Source organism: Myzus persicae, unplaced genomic scaffold (assembly GCF_001856785.1).
Source record: "Myzus persicae strain clone G006 unplaced genomic scaffold, MPER_G0061.0, whole genome shotgun sequence".
NCBI classification, from domain to species: domain Eukaryota; kingdom Metazoa; phylum Arthropoda; class Insecta; order Hemiptera; family Aphididae; genus Myzus; species Myzus persicae.
In genome coordinates this window covers 50,638-68,192 of record NW_019100925.1, presented here as the reverse complement: position 1 = coordinate 68,192, position 17,555 = coordinate 50,638, and the positions used below count along the sequence as shown (strand labels likewise).

At 30.0% G+C, this 17,555-nt stretch overlaps 1 protein-coding gene across 1 annotated transcript in view; it reads right to left on the bottom strand.

Moving 5' to 3' along the window:
- Positions 1 to 17,555, bottom strand: part of LOC111026869 (sphingosine kinase B-like) — a 56,854-nt gene that overhangs the window by 12,059 nt on the left and 27,240 nt on the right. Inside the window, exons 2-3 of the mRNA XM_022305043.1 lie at positions 9,308 to 9,433; positions 217 to 429 (exon numbers count right to left, since the gene is read on the bottom strand). Coding sequence (XP_022160735.1) covers positions 217 to 429; positions 9,308 to 9,371 — 277 coding nt within the window. The 5' untranslated portion in view covers positions 9,372 to 9,433. The remainder of the gene's footprint in view (positions 1 to 216; positions 430 to 9,307; positions 9,434 to 17,555) is intronic.

Here is a 17,555-nt window from a genome sequence, read left to right as displayed (position 1 = left end):
CCATTAAGGATTTAATATGAATTGAGAAGAGGTGAATGCGATATGATATTAAGGACCTATACTTGATAGGTGTTTAGAGTTAAAGACCAATATTTGAGACTAGTTAAGTAGTTAAGTGTACAGTAGCTTCCTGAATATTATGTTATACACTATTACGCTAAATAATGTTCCATATCATATTGACGTTAAACAATATATTTGCTTGCACAAACTCACCGAGTGGCTGATCACTGCTTTTCCATATGTAACTGTACACCGTGCCCGGATCAGTTCGCCGCCATTCGCCCCGCCAACCTCGTCGAGATATGGCGCTGTTGTTGTTGTTGTTGTTGTTGTTGTTGTTATTATTGTTGTTACCGATGTTTGAGTCCAGGGGCGATCCGGCTTGAGGTTGACTTGGCTGCCCAGTTTGTGGTCTACAATTGCCATCTGCGAGTACAAATACGATATTATAATGTTAGAAAAAAAATACAAAACATTAAGAAATACAAATAATTATATGCACGTAGATACCTACATTGTAAGGCTCATTAATAATTATTCCCATTTTGTTTTTAAACTGTTGTTTTATCTAGAGCGCAGTAAGTGAACAGCTTCCTCCACAAATTATTCGTGTGAAACTTTTGACCTTTACCATGTACTAAATTTACCTATTTGTTTTAGTTAACAGATTATAAGTACCTTTATGAATAAAAATTGAAAAAAACTACTATTGTTGAAATATTATTACGTTAAAAGTCAATTGTATACTGTTAAATTTTGGTTTGTTAGGAATATTGCTTATAATGAAACATAGATTACAATAATCAACCGAACACTCGGACTCTTGAATTCCACTGGAGCCAATTTTGGTTTAGATCGTAACAAGTATTCTATCTAATATGTGACTACTCACTGCAGTATTGCACTTGTATAATATGTGTAGACTATTGACCTCTACAGTTATAGGAAGATACTTTCGAAAATAAATGTAGATAATATGCATTTTAAAATAAATATTTATTTTATACACTTAGGCTAAAATATTTAATTATCAACTAATAGTCTATAAACTATAATATAATGTGTAAAATATGCTATTAGGATAACTATATACAATAGTATTAAATTGTGCGGGCGTGAAATGATTATTTTAAATGTACGAGTAATAAAATAAACCTTAATATAATGAATTATTATTACAGTGTTTGATCTTCTGACTGGTGGTGATTAATTACAACCACGTTCACAATTATACATCAAAAACACTAATGGTGTTTAAACGTAGAAATATTGAAAACTATCGCTTACGCGTGCTACAAGCTTAAAACATTTATACAACCATAATGAATGTGAATTAATTTTCAATACGTCGAATTCATTTTAATCAAAATGTTATCGATTTGTAAATGATAAATTGATAATTTAAGTGCAAATACTGCACACACACACACACACACACGTAACACGTACACACGTACATCATTATACTGTGCGTTCCCAGTCTGTGGTATTAATAATAAAGAATAAAAATACAAAATACATTTTTTTTTATTGTATTTTTAATTATATAATAAAATTAAGTCCCTTAAAGCTTATTTAAATAACAAAGTCATTTAATGTCGTTATTATTTAATTAGGTTTATACTCGGACAAATTGTTCATGTAAACTTGTATTGAAGGAAAACTGAAAATTATGTCATCGCTTAAATCAGTAATGGTTAAAATGGGTATAATGCCATGCTTAAAAATAATTGTAAATTAGTACGTTTTTAATTATATAGTATGTTTTATATTTTTCTAGTATCACGTTTAAAATATTAATAATACGCACTCTACTATGTATATAAAAAAAAATCCTAATGCTAAAATGAAACTTAAATCAATGGATATCAATACAATACATAATGATCAACAATTAATTACAAACCACGATGCATTTTCAATGAATATTTATAAAAAATATACCTAATAATAAGAGGACAGGTATTTTTTTAATGTGAAAACTGAAAAATAGTCCTGTGAATTGAAGACTAGAAACGTTACTTTTTATTCAAAACAAAAACGTAGTCTACCTGACAGTGTCTTTTCACTCGACAAATTAACTCTAAAAATTGTATGCTGTTTATAACTTTAAGTCAAAAAACTGTTACTAAAAATTCTCGGAAAAGCAATCTGTCTGATTAATATTTAGATTCTGAGCGGAGCGATGAATGTATTGCAGGTTTTACAATGACATGTGTTTTTTTTAAATATTTTTTGTGTCATTGTATACGTTTTATAAAAAAAAAATTCTTAAATCTTCAACTTTGAAAGTGGTTTCTGGGATAGGTTACCAATACTTACTCAACGAATTACACTTGACACCTATTATACAGCAGTTTGACTTCTCTAGTTTTTTAAAAATTATATTTTAGATTAAGAGCGGAGATAGGAGTATTAAGTTGGTTTTATAACGATTCGACTTTTTTTTATGCGTGTGCTAGTCATCACATCTTTGTGTAAACAATATTTTTATCTCGTTGAAACTTGGGGGAGGAGGAAGTAAAAAAAATGCACAGTTATTTTTTTAATAATCGGAAAAAACTAACAACAAAAAAAGCGGGGAAAACGGAAATATTAAATCAACACTAGTTTGTGACAAAATTGATTTTGTTTTCTTGTTGCCATTTATAAAGAAATTACCCATTTTTCCAATGTTCACTAAATATTTTAGTGAATAATGTTAATATATGTCAGAGAGTGCACAATATTTTATACTTGTATAGACATCCTAAATATTAAAGTATAATGGCTCGTTTCACTATATAATTTAAACGTATGAAATTTACTGCTTAATTAATCATTTTTCTTTTTCTGTTGATACAATTTTTTTTTTGTCAGCCAAAATACTTTAGAGAGTAATAAGAAATTCTTCAAAATTCTTTTGATTTTTTTATCATTTAAAAATATCGAAAATACATAACTATGTGTAATAGTAGGTAATACCGCTATTACGTATAAAATTAAATCTAACGGTTTTAGTTATTTAATATTTTATTCAAACATGTATTATCAATGGTAGAGACTTGAAACTTGCACTAATTGGGTATATAACTATTTTCTATACAATGAAATTGTCAAGCTTATATTAAACAAATTTATAACTATTTATTTTATATCACACCATCGTTTTGTCGTACTTCGGTGAACATATTCACTTACATAGTTATAATATCATTGTCTACAAAGATAACAATTAATGAAAATACTATAACTAATAGAATTATAATAAACTAGCTGCCCTAAACAACGTTCTCTGCCTAAAAACGATTTTTTTATAAATATATTTGCAACAAATGTATATGTCATATTTTTACTAATTATAATAGTAAATTAGGATAAAAATATAACCAACAACAACTTTTTAAATAAACAAATAAAAACATTTTTTCTCGCGAGATGATAAAACTCATATTTGAGGAACCCTCAAACTACCTATAGGGGTTGAAGAAATAAGCTATAAGCACCCTCTAAGTCTCAAGGAATCTATCGATATAACTTTTACTAAACACGGTCTAGTGGTTTTTTTTGTCTATTAACTTTGGATGAATCAAAATCCATTTTTAGATGTATAACTCGACTTCGCACTTGAAAAATAAAAAAAACTGTGTAAAATATAGTGCTAAATATTAATGTTGATGTACCTCATTTCAAGGAAAAATCTGCTTCAGGGTAACACGGTTGTCGGTTAGTAAACTTATTTTACCAAGATGGAAAATTCGTCTGTGGCTCGGCTTTACTGTTGTAGTTGATGTGTTCGGTATGTTGTAATTCAAAAAGTATTTCTTGATTTCCTTTTTTTGTTATAGAAGTACATTAATCGCATTTATATAATTAAATTACCGTATATTATTATGATCAACTTAAAATATCGATTTTCAACAAAAATCTTTTAACACAGTCCAGATTATAGGGCCCCTATCGTTAAGTTTATCGATATACAACAGTACTGCAATTTGTAGAGATTTACTAATCCGAGATGGCAGAAGGGTAACTCCATTATAAGCCTTGAAACGGTAAACCTTCTTGGCAGACATTTCGTACCCACCTGCGTATAGTATTATGTATAAGGAACGTATAGAAACTCACACACCTCGCTTGATGGTCTGATCGCTTTTTCTTTAACGCGTTTTCTATTTGTCGCTTAAACACAGGGGCGCGCAGACACTCTCTCACACACACACACACACACACCCACCCACACTCGGAAAACGCATTGTAAAACTTTAACGTGACTCTGCGAGTAAACCGTTCGAGCAATTATTTTATACGTTTATCGCCCGAGAAGTGCCGTCGTTAACCGCACACTCGTCCGAGAGAGGATATTAATTATTTTTTTTTCTCCCCGCCACCGCCATATCATTGGCCCAAATCCCGTGACGTCTGCCGTGAAATCTCACATACCTACCAATTTAATATTAGATATATATATATATACGAGAGAAGTGTGCCGGACACGCAACTATCTCTCTGCGCCAGCGGACAAGGTGATAAGACGGCGGCGGCGGTGCTACAGGACCTGCAGGACCTGACCCCGTCGTCGTCGTCGCCAGCAGGGCATTCTGTAATTTCTGCCACGGTCATTTGTCATTGGAGCTTTCCGGCTGAACGTCATCAATCATGGTCTTTAACATTGTGTGCGGCGTGCCGTCCGTCCGCCCTTTCGTTTTAGGACGCGCGAGCGCACGATAATGCGACGACATGTTGTCATTATGTGCGTGTTTGTGTGCATATACCTATACAACGGCGGCTACGGTCACAATGACGACACGCCACTATAACGGGCAGAGCGAGAACAGCAGTGGCGGTGGAGGTCCCTTGTGTTTTCGCACGCGTTTCCGTTCACACGTATCCCATTACCGTGGTATAATATATTACATAGGTGTACGGGTACCTGCCGAGGGTTGTGCAGCGGACGCGGGCCAGGTGACCGGCTGCGCGGGGTCGATATTATATTCAAATCGTCCGACCGCCAAGCGTTATTGCACAGTCTTCGGGCCCCCAAAAATCCGGAGTCGTCGCTCAACGATTGCTGTACAGCGATAATAATAGTATGCGATAACGGTAAAAATCGCGTGATACTTTTCGTTATCTGCAGTGGCTGCGGCACCGCCACCGACTACACCGAAAACGCTCCAGTACACAGCGATTACGTGTGCTTGTGCGTATACTTTCAGTGCTGGTCGCACGCGTTCCTATACCGGAAAGTGCATATCACTGTATATTATGAGAGTCAGCGGTGGGTCGAATCCGTTAATACCTAAGTAATATTACGTATACATTATTATTTAAAGTATATTCGAACAAGATATCCTATCCCCTGCAATCCCGCCACTGCGATGTTATCCTTTTCACACACGAGATCCGGGGTTACATTCACTCCAACTATGTATTCCTTTAACTACAAACTACAATATCACCTGATAATATTGCATTACGTAAAAATGATAGAATTTTGTATTTCTCATTATAAGGTATCGTATATATCGTACAGACCCATATTTTATTCGAGAAATGCCCTGCGTTTTATGGATAGCGTGTGACAGAAACTAGTACAGTAGATTCACTTGATTGCGCATAATGCAGTTTATATAGGTATAAGTAACACATAAATATAAAATATCACATCCGACTTTCGTGAAATGCTTTCAGTCGCAGGAAAAGTCCGATTTTCGTGAACACGTTAATCGAACGAAAACGATTTTCCGTCTAACTCGTATATTGACGCCCTTTGCGCCGCTCTTTTTCAAAGACCGTCAGCAGTACCTATGGTGTCGTGATGGAGTTTTACCGTGCTTTTTTTTACGATGAAGCAAAAAAAAAAAACAAAAACTAACGCTCGTCGATTCATCAAAACGTCACACGGTCGCCCGTAGTTGAGAACGGCGCCGGAAATGTTTTTACGTAAATAGAACCACGCGAGACAAAACGTTTTAGACAATACTTATACTGGTAGTGGTGTACAGGGTGATTGATATAACAAGAGTTACTCATTATTCATAAAACTATGAACTATAACCTGGAAATAAGTAATTTATTAAATTTGATGTTTTTAAAAATTAGCATGGACTATGAATTATGATATACACATTATAGGTAGTTATATGTTGTAGGCTATTTCAGAATTAAGCTTTTTGCAAAGAGTCTGTTATCCTGTACAGGATCTCTGCAAAAAAGTAGTAAACTTTGATTTGTTTTCTTAAAGAGCTAGTTGACTTTTAAGACTTCAATGGTATAGTTCGGCTCTTTGTAAAATTTAGGTATTACAAATCGTTTATAGAGTATAGTTTGTAGATTAAGTAATAAGTATATTGAGATAGATTTTATTAAAATAAATTATGTTATATTTATTTTGTTTTTATTTTAATTGATTTAATAAAACAAATAATTAATCATTTTTATGCTAGATTTAGTTTCAATAACATCAGTTATTGATTTAAAGGATAATGATCCTTTAAATCAATAACTATAATTTACCAGTTTGGGTATTGTTATAAGATACATTAAGACCAATTTGTTCTATATTTAGACACTCCAATGCTTGGTTAATTCCCGAATTAGGCCGATTACGTTTTCAAACAATATGTTAAGCTCTTGTCAAGTTTTTCTTAATATTGAAAATGAAATCAAACTTGAAATCTTCTCATTGATCGATTTTTTTTTAAGTATTTAGGTAATTAAGAAAAATAGAAAACTTAATTTTTTTTTCAATGTATACTTGTTCCTGTTGCCTTGTTCTATAACATTGTTTAAAGAAATTTAATTTACATTTACAATTTACATACTATCCTTGTTTAACCAAAGTGTCGTATATTTTTGACTTTTTAAAAGAATAAGATTTTAATTTCCATCTTAATTATCAAGTCTAGTCTGGGCAAAACAAACTTTTTTTAACGTTTCTATTATTTAACTTTACAACTTCAATAAAACATTGGCTTAAGGTTTATTCTTTAAGTTTTTCGTTAATTAGTACATTTTATGTACATTATTATTTTGTTAATGTTATTATTATAAATATTTTTTTGTCGCTTTTAAGATAATATAAAGCAATTCCTATCATCCAACATAATTTAGTTTTTGCATTTAATTTTTATACCAATTTTATTAAAAGCTCAGACACTAGCTAATAATAATCATTAAACATGTAAGTCATTCTTAAACAGTCAAACCACGAGTTGGTGAGGAAATCACAAAGGTAAAGAAGAAAAATGAATTGTTGAAAATAGACATCTTTTTGACAGAGTATAAAATGCAATGTACCTAATAAAAGGATTTTATAGTAGATGCGACGGAGAGGATTATTTTCATAATAAATGGTAAAATCCGAAAGAATAATCTAAATATTTCATCGAGATAATTGTGTAACTATGGTATCAGCAGTTCTTCACTTTTAAGCTAGGTATATAAGATTAATAAGGTTTTTTTTTTTAATCTTGAAAATTAATAATGAAAAAAACATTACGCACTTAACATTTTCCGTGGCCTCCCCAGTCGGGTTATTTTTACTGTTGTTCCCCTATGTCTCTCGTTCCGTTCTATTTATCTTTGCTTTTATCGGTTTACTGATAAAATATTTACGGGATTCCCGTTACTGTGGTAGTAGTGTAATGCATATCTAATGGGAAATTTACCGGCCGGATTTCAATTCACAAGAATAGAGGAGGCCGTATGGAACTCGGCAACAAATATGAAGGCGGTGGTTGTTTTGCAATAACAGTTACAGAAATTGGAAGAACCGGGGGAATGGGAAAGTTATTACACGTATACCTAGCCAACAGTTGTAGAACCAACCGTTTCCACCACCTTTTGCTCTTCCGGTATACGATGTATAAATTATTGTTAAGAGCGGATAGCAGCAATATCGTTTTCAAAACTATCGGTAGGTAGGTATAGGTATAGGTATCTAACCAAAACGTGGATTTATGTAGCATCGGAACAAGCCTATACAACCGCTGTATCAACTTTGCGATCCGGCAGTTTTGTTGAAATATTTTTCAACCCACAAATGTGATTGTTACTGAAAATTAAAACAAATATAACCGAGTATAGTATGCGACTCGTCGGGGCGAGTTTATGGTTTCATGTTAAATATTTAATTATAAATTAAACTTTTACAGCCGGTTATTATTTACATACACGTATTCGGCTGTTTTCCTCGAGGATTTGAAAAGTATGATTCAATGAATCAAAAAACCTTAAATAATAATTTTATTACAAAGAAACGTAAACATTATTCTTAACCACAAGTACGATAAATTATGTACTCTGATTAATTTCAATTTAAGCCAAATTCAATAAGTCACTGATATTTATTCAAGAACATTACATTATGTCATATGTGGTACAGATTAATTAATGTATTTCAACATCAAAAGGTAGTATAGGTACAACTGCCGTAATAGGTACATTTTAATTAAATATTGAAACGGGAAGAATTTGAGATTTTCAGAAATGATTACAGAATATTCTTTTTAGTACCAAATAATATAATAAATTGAAGAATTTTAAGTATTAACGGAATCCTAAAATACGCTTTATATAATTTTTTTTTTATTAATCACAAACTTATTATTATATTATATTCTTATACGGTATACATGTAGTAACCATGGCGCTATAGTAGCAGATATGGAAAGTAATGTATTATAATATATGACTTCATCTGAATTGGTTCCCACTGGGATACTTATAAAACATAATTTTTTTGTCCTTTTTTCGAATAGAATATCACTTATAACATTTACGACAGTTTAATACCCAGATATAATAGTATAAAAAATGTGAAATGCAACATATAAAAAACAAAGTTAAATTGGTAGGTATTAATTTTATATAGTTTGAATACAAAAGTTTTGACAAAATATAATCCAAATATTTTATTTGCGTTTGTTTACAATAATTAAAAACTTAAACAAATTGTTTTTAATGCTATAAAATATTAAAATAAAACCCCCTAACCGAAATCCATTTAAGACATTCCGGAACAACCTATCCAATTGTAGATGTTTAGAATACAAATCCAAATTGATGATTTAAAATTATATACCTACCTTGGTTAAGTTATCGTGAACTATATTGCACGATATAAAAAAAATGATAAATACTGTTCACGGCGAGTAGCTAAGTCAAAATACGGTTTTCTATTTTTATCTTACTTCAATAGAATAATCGTTACTATAATATGTATTTAATAATATATTAGAGTATCATATTATAATATGACGTTTGACGTTTCTGTAATTATTATATCGTTATTCATTTAAAATATAAAATACGGTCAACGTACAATTATTTACGGTTATGAATATCAGTATGAGCAGTACATGGATCTTAAACGGTAAGGGCTTCATGGTTACGTGGCATTGTTTATTGTTGGAAAAATACTGCCTTCAATCTTCCAGCTCAGCGTCATCTGCAAAAGAAAACAAACATTTTTGTAGTCTTAAAAAAATAAAATCTTATATTTACACGGATTTTATTTTATCTGACAATAGTGTTCTCGAATTTATTCGCTCAGCCAATATATGTACAGTGGTGGGTTTTAGATTTTTACGATCACAGTTTCTAGTCTCTTGTGCACACAAGGAGTTTTATTAACAGCTGATGAGACACGTCTTCTGATATGTACAGAGACTTTCCAACTGGTGTCGACCGAAATGCATATAAACCTTGGTGTTTTATGTATTTCTGTACTTTATTCCTGTCCGCATATTGATTGGAAGACGAGTTTAAGTACTAGAATGTAATTCAGTGGGTAGTAAAAAAAAAAGGTTAGGTTGAGACTTGAGAGACACATTTATGACTCGGATCTAATAAGATGTTTTATTTAAGCAAACACAAATAATATTTAACATTTGTTAAGACACAAAAAATAAACAAAAACCATGTTTAGTTCCAATTAAATGTGGACGTAGGTAAAAAACAACCACAATTGTCTTATTAATTAATAATTACTACCCAACTATACGTTAAATATTGTATTAAATACATATTATTTCAAATTTGAATTAATTATTTATCAGCTGAATTAATAATTTATGTATCATTATTAACTTCTCGTCGTTATACAATTAATATTATATTTTGTTGATTACAACATAACTTTACATTTGCTTTAGTAATTACATTCAAATCGATTTTAGTACACTTAAGCACTCACATGTACATACGCCAGATAAAGACTAACATTAAAATCCACTTTGAACTTAAAGCAAATAGTAATTAACAATAAAATCGATTTGGAATTATGAACTTGGTTTGAATAAATACCATAATAATTTAGTATTGACGAAAACATAATAATTTATTAGTAATAAATTACTCTATAGATTAGTAATAATTAATAATAGTTAAAAAATATTTTACTTGTATGGACACAATAATGAAAATGTTTGAAATAGAGGGTTCAATGAAAATCTGGATTCAAAAATAATGATAGTATCTGTACGTGACGTTTGAACTGTAACAGCACAACATTGTTTCAATTAATGTGTTTCCAATACATTTTAGTAAAAATCTGTATTATAATAATATAATAGAACAAAGGTTTTCACAAGCAGTAAATTGAACAATATTAATTATTGTCCATATATTAATATAGCTATAGAATCTGACAAGTGATTGTTTCTAACGAAACTTGTATTGGAAACACGAACGAGCATTCGGAGAAAAAAAATTGTTACGGAAAACATATAAGAAGATATAGATGGAATTATTGGACTTGATTTTTGCAGGGACGTAATTGATTATTGAATTGAATTCTTAAAATTGTATGGCAATGGTAGGTAGAATGTACCAACGAACTGTACAATTATCCCTTAGAGCCTTAATATTTTACGGATTTCAACTAAAAATTTAACTTTGATATTTTATTTAAGCTTGGATAAATTAAAAAAAAATAAATCTCATATGTTTGCACTTTATAGTAATACATAAAGAAAACACAAATGTAGTGCGGACATATTATTACGTTAACACTTGCACTATACTGAAAATATAAGCAAATAATTTAATATGTTCAGTGGGATGTTGATAATTTCACTACCTAATATTACGAGTCTGTAATTTATACTTTAGTTTAATAAGCTCATTGACATTTGACATTGATATAATTAACGCGGTTAAGCAACGGTGTCGGTCTGGGTTCGCGAGGAAATTGAAATTGCATTAAATAGTTAATCCTAAGTTGGAGATTCAATTTCGAATCTTGTTTAAAAGTTTTGTGTGATTTCATCCGTTTTATTATATATTATATATGTATATCCATGCTTTATAATATATTATAAATATGCCTTTTGCAAAAAGTGTTGTTCTTTTTATTTTAAATTTAAAAGAAAACGATAAACTATCTCGAACGATTTTGAGCAGAGCAAAGTTATTATAAAATCGTTTTCAAATTTAAAGTTCTTAAATAAATTATTTAAAATTTCCAAAACTTATGATTTATAATATTGAACGATGGTCCTATGAACTGGGATCAACTTTCGATTATTTAACATTTTACCAAGAAGTAATTATTATAATACATAATATAGAAAATTGAAAATAACAATTATATTACACAAAATACATTTGAAATCTGTTACATAAAAAATAGCTCAACATTAATTCAACTATAAAAACAGAATGGGCAGAGGTAATTTTATCGATAGTCCAAATTTCTACCAAATGGATAATTAAAAAAACCACAACTATGTCCACTGTGAAAAGTTTGTTACTATTTATTGCCACTATATTAAAATTAGGTCTCAAATTAAATATTGCTAGTCGATGTAAATGAAACATTAATGTACTATTATTATATTGAAAAAATTAAATTAAAGATAACGAAGAGAATTATAAAAATAGCGAAGATGAACTATTGATACCTCATCAGTCATCAAATACCAATGCGATATTATCTGATTGTTGCTTACAACAGATTTTGTATAAATTACCGAATAATATTAATTAAATATGGACAGTTATTTATTGATGTTATATTATAAATAATAAAAATGAATATGACGTTATCCTATGACACTTTTTGGTAAAATATAATATGTTTATATAATATATATATATATATATATATATATATATATATATATATATATTAATGTAATATCTATGCAATATTTATAATTTATGACTCGTTTTAAAATAGCTTGCAGGTAAATTAAAATTTATCCCAACTATTTATAAATCATGTCGGTATAGGTATTACATATTATTTTGATTATGGCCCGCATTCTTACGATTCACAGTCATATATTTTAAATTTTGTGTATTATCGATTATTCCAGTCTCCTTAGACCACATTTTATTGTCTAGGTACTATTTATAAGTTGATTGATACCTACTATTGTGAGCTTAGAACTAATTCTAAAAAACTTGATGATTGATCCGAAACTAACATTAAAACTATAAGTTAAACATTGTAAACACATAAATTTAAAAATAACAGGAAAGGTAAAGTAAATATTTTCAAAACATCATATTCTAAGTCTAATTATTTTAAAACACACTTAATGATTAAATATAGTCAATTAGATTTAAAATAATTCGAAAAGGTCAAATTATTAATCTGCTACTGAATTTCGGAACCAACTTCCATGATAATATTCTATGTATTTTCCAATTTTTAGCATAATAATGTACTTTTTAAGCATAAGTGTGCGCACCGTGGTGGCAGGGGTTGCAGCTGCCTGCCCTGGAAGATTATCCGCTCCCACGAGATTTTTGATAAAGTACCTAGGGATAATATACTGTTTGTTAAGATACTTGCAGTATGCAATCTAAAAATTATAAATACTACAATATTGTGTATTACTAATCAGTTATCACAATATATTATACATAGACATTACAGATTAGTAAATTTTTGAAAGACAATTGGCAAGAAAGCTTCAACAACTATGGTTACTGGTGTGTTCTGTGACAATACCAACTTCTTATGCGGTAGCCAACCACAAATGAGTCCTAAAGCCCTACAAACGTATAGAAAAATGAAAATAATAAATGTAGAGAATGAATAAAATGGTTCACTTGTTGTGATAGACGGAATATTTTTCATAAATAAATAATGATGAGGTACTTATTGAAAACTGTTGTGGACTTGTGATGTCTGTATGTTTAGACTAATCGTACAGTCAATATTATAGATCAATTTAACTATTATGGTTTAAGAGAACTAAAATGCTTCATACACGGAGGAGGGGGAGCCCAGACACCTGAACCTTCTCAGTAACAATCTTGCTTCCCCTATCAAGAGGACCTGCGCACGCTTTTGCTTTTAAGTAGGTATATATAGTGATGTAATGGACGATAAATTGAATGTTTATGGACTGGATTAGAGATGTATGCATCAATACGACGATATTGAATATAATATACACATAAACCTGTTTTCGTGTTGTTTATATTATACCATACCTAAGTAAAATATCCGTTAGAGAATTTTGTAATATTTCCGACTGCGAACGTTCGAGCCATGTGTCCGACGGTGTTTTGAAGTCAATATGAATATTTAATATAATATCCTATCAGTAATACGTTTTGTCTGACACTATGTATATTTATAGCGTTATTCTGCTTAATATAATATGATGTTCAACACAATAGTATGTTTGTTCTTCTTAGTGTTAGTAGTTAGTATACGCCTTGTCTGTTTGATTTGGATAAAGTTAATAGTTTATCGATCGGCGTGATATATTTTTTCTCGTTTTGGATCCTGTAGCAGGCTATTGTCCTATCAAGTGTGCAACTGTACATTATATATACAATACGATGAGTGAAAAAAAAGTGTACACTTTTCACGCATCACATCCATTGGTTTTAAAATAAATATATTGACTGCACATAATATGATGAGTTATTTTTTGAATTTCCTAGCGGTGTATAAGAAACACTGTGAAAACGGTAAAGAATAAAATCGTTGTACCTTTCTATACAACCAAATAATTTACTTCTATGAATAAACCTAGATCGTCCTGCTATTTGATGGTTTTTTTTTTTGAATTTATAATATTACATCAATGTTTTCATCTATTCCTAAGCATACTTGTCCCAGTGGTCTACTATATCTACTCCAGTATCAGCACTTTTTGTTGAGCCACGATAATCGATTTAACTCAAATAAAATGTTGCCTGTTACTGCAAATCATGATGTCTAGAAAAAGAAAATACCAGATAAAAATATATTCTAGACATTTTAAATTACAGTCAATTTTCAATTTTATCGTATAATTAGTGTAAAATATGTTGACAGTCCATAGTATGGCCCATGAACTCAATATCACCTATATTATGATGTTATTACTGTTGCTGACACTATACCTGGCGGGGTTATTATATTATAATGAATATTGAACAAGTTAGTATAGTAGTTATACATTATTAATATGCATGAACTTTATTATATGGGTATGTATTTTGAAAAGACTAAACCTAATGTTCTCATCGAGGATAACACAAAATTAATTAATTTTTGAATTGTCAGAAGTGCATATTTTAAGAGAATATTTAGAATAAGTGAGAACAAAAATAGACATTGAAGGTTAACGACAACAATTTCATAGATCATAGAACAAAATGTTTTTCCACAAATTATAATTTAATATTTATTTTAACTGTTGTCATCAAACACTATTATTAGATATTATTATTATTATTAGATTACTTATTCAAAGGTTTTTGGAATTTATAAGATCAATTAATCAGGAGCCAACGAGTTGCAAAGTCGCCGAAATAGTATTTTTCAATTCATTTTAAGAAAATATCTTCGAACCGATCAGACAAATTGGGTGAGGGGCTGGGGGCAATTTCCACATAAATAACATAACATGTCAAAATGTTGGTTATTTATTTTAATTAATAAATTCAGTATGTCATACTGAGATTATATTTGAATACAACAGATACATTATTATTCATCCGACACGAATACAAATATATTGACGATGCAGATATTTTTTACTGCACTATTTAAAATTTTATTTAAAGTATGGCTTACTCATCCAACTAATTTTGAGTTTAGTGTTTGTCCATACCGTAACGTTTTACATCTTACTATTATACTATTATGGTATGGCTTCAATGGATAAGCGTTTCGTTATATTATTTTTCTACTTTCTAGTGCATGTACAGTGTACCTACACGCTATGTATATAAAATACAAATTTAGAAATACAAAATTCACACATTAAGAATAAATTGCACTTTTTAATTTGTATAGGTTCTCATTCGTACGAATCGTACGTAGCGTGTTAAATAATTATCAACGATAACGAAACTATTCAACGCATTACATGAACTTTATAACGCCACACGATTTTAGGGTTCATTGAATCCTATATTGTTTGAGTATTTCACTTATCGTTACATTATCAACTTATTGATGATGATAAATGTATTTATTAACTTATCTTTAGTATAGGAATGCATGTATACTTTATAGGTAGGCAATTGAAAATATTTATATAAAATTTAATCAATCCACATATCGTGATAAAATAACATTATTTTGCCTATAAAATAATAATAATTGGATACTAACCTAACCTACTTAATGCTGTAGTTTTAAAAGCGAGACTACGACTAAAACGTTTAAGATAATATTATAATGAACTAAAAAATCGAATTTCATATAGGTACGTTCAGGCCAGTCTAAAAATGTTAAAAGTAGGTACTCGAAATATGTAAATATTATATGGTAATCAAATATTTTTTGGAAGTCGTAAATAATTCTGAAAAATAACGATTATTTAATATGTATGTTTGTTAAAATTATTGAGTAGGTATCCCGTGGATAAGTGGACTTATCGTCAGATCGTTTTTTTATGTATATTTTACGATTTCCGAAATTGTGATTACAACGGGAGGTCAAATAATCGCTAAGTCTGTACAAATGCAATTTGACACCTCTTGAGGTAACAATTAGACATCACACTGCATATTTGTACTTATATTATACGAGCGCACATGTTTTCTACCTGTTGACTCAAGTTGTAAGAGATTAACATGGAATGAGGTACAGACGGTGTATCTGGGAAATGTGACATAATATTATGTAAACGTAAATTCAGTATAAAATTCTCAAAACCACCAGCTTCACTCTTCATACCTATACACAATAATATCTATAATAATAAATTATTATATTTTTATCCACTGTGAAGTCAAAGTATATAATGTTTAAATAACACTATCCAACATTTTATAAAATATATTGTAGAAAAAGTCATGCTTCTGAATTCACACTCGTCATCGCACTTAACCAGGACCCCAACTCAATTTCTACCTCAATCGACTTCATCATCGGCGCCAACCTACTCAACAAGATAAAGCTTTAGCCTACTAAAGTATTATCAGCTAGCATTTAAGTTGTATTTCATTGTAATTTGTAACTCATACATTGTTATCTATCACACATACTATGTAATTTAAAAACATTATAAATATCACCCAATGGACATTGTTGCCTAGGGATTAATTAATAAAAAATAATTGTATGCATATAACATATTTGACCATAATTAATCGTACTGTAAGAATCAAATTATTATTGTTCTCTGTTTTTATGGTTTGATATTATTTTTATGGTTTTACAAACATTTAATGCAGTTCTTCAAATTAACTTGATATAAAAATACTAATTTTGTCTCCATCTTAGTTCTCTTGCACCCTCTCCCCTTCTACAAGTGACAGGAAATGCAATTGAATTGTTTTTGTGAAAACTAAACGCACACTTTGGACGGTTTCCAACTCAGGTTGGCCATGAAACAAAGCGCTTATAGCCCGCGGACAGGCGACACGGCCTATTGTTCTTAAGTGAAAATCAGTTGGCAAAGTAATACCGCACACGTTTCCACAAAGGTCACAAAAGGTGGATTTCTCTAAATTTAATTTCGGCCACACAATCCATTTTCTCTATTTTATTTAATTAACCACTTCTTCCAGAAAATTACAGAAACCAATTTCACAAAACACAGTGAAAGTTTTTAAAAAAGATCATGAAATCAAATTTAATTACCAGTTTGGAAAAAACAAAAGCACTCAAAACTGTTACAGTAGCTAGTATAATTGTATATTATATATTTTGTTATTTGACTATATTTTATTATATTATATTTATTGCATTATTATTATTTTATTTTATACTTCAGTGTTGTTCTGTTTATTTGAATAACCATTGACTTAGAAAAACTAAGAACTCCAAAAACAGAACTTTTTAAGTTACATTTTATTATGTTGTACTTTTTGATACTAATAATTTAAAACACCACAAACACTCTATTTTACATACCCCTAAGTACTTAAGAATTATGAACTTGACACTCGAAACTAAGTTCGGTAGTTTTCACTAACTAATTAAAGTTATTAGAGTATATCAAAGTTTTCTAGAAATAATTATATTACATTTAGTTTGCTGCAAACAGTTATACACTTAATAATTTGAAATAGAAATTATTTTCTATTATTTTTCTTCCACTTAAGTACAAGGACGCTCATACTTTAGTGAAGTGCCTGAGCTTTAAAACCAAAAAAAATAGAAT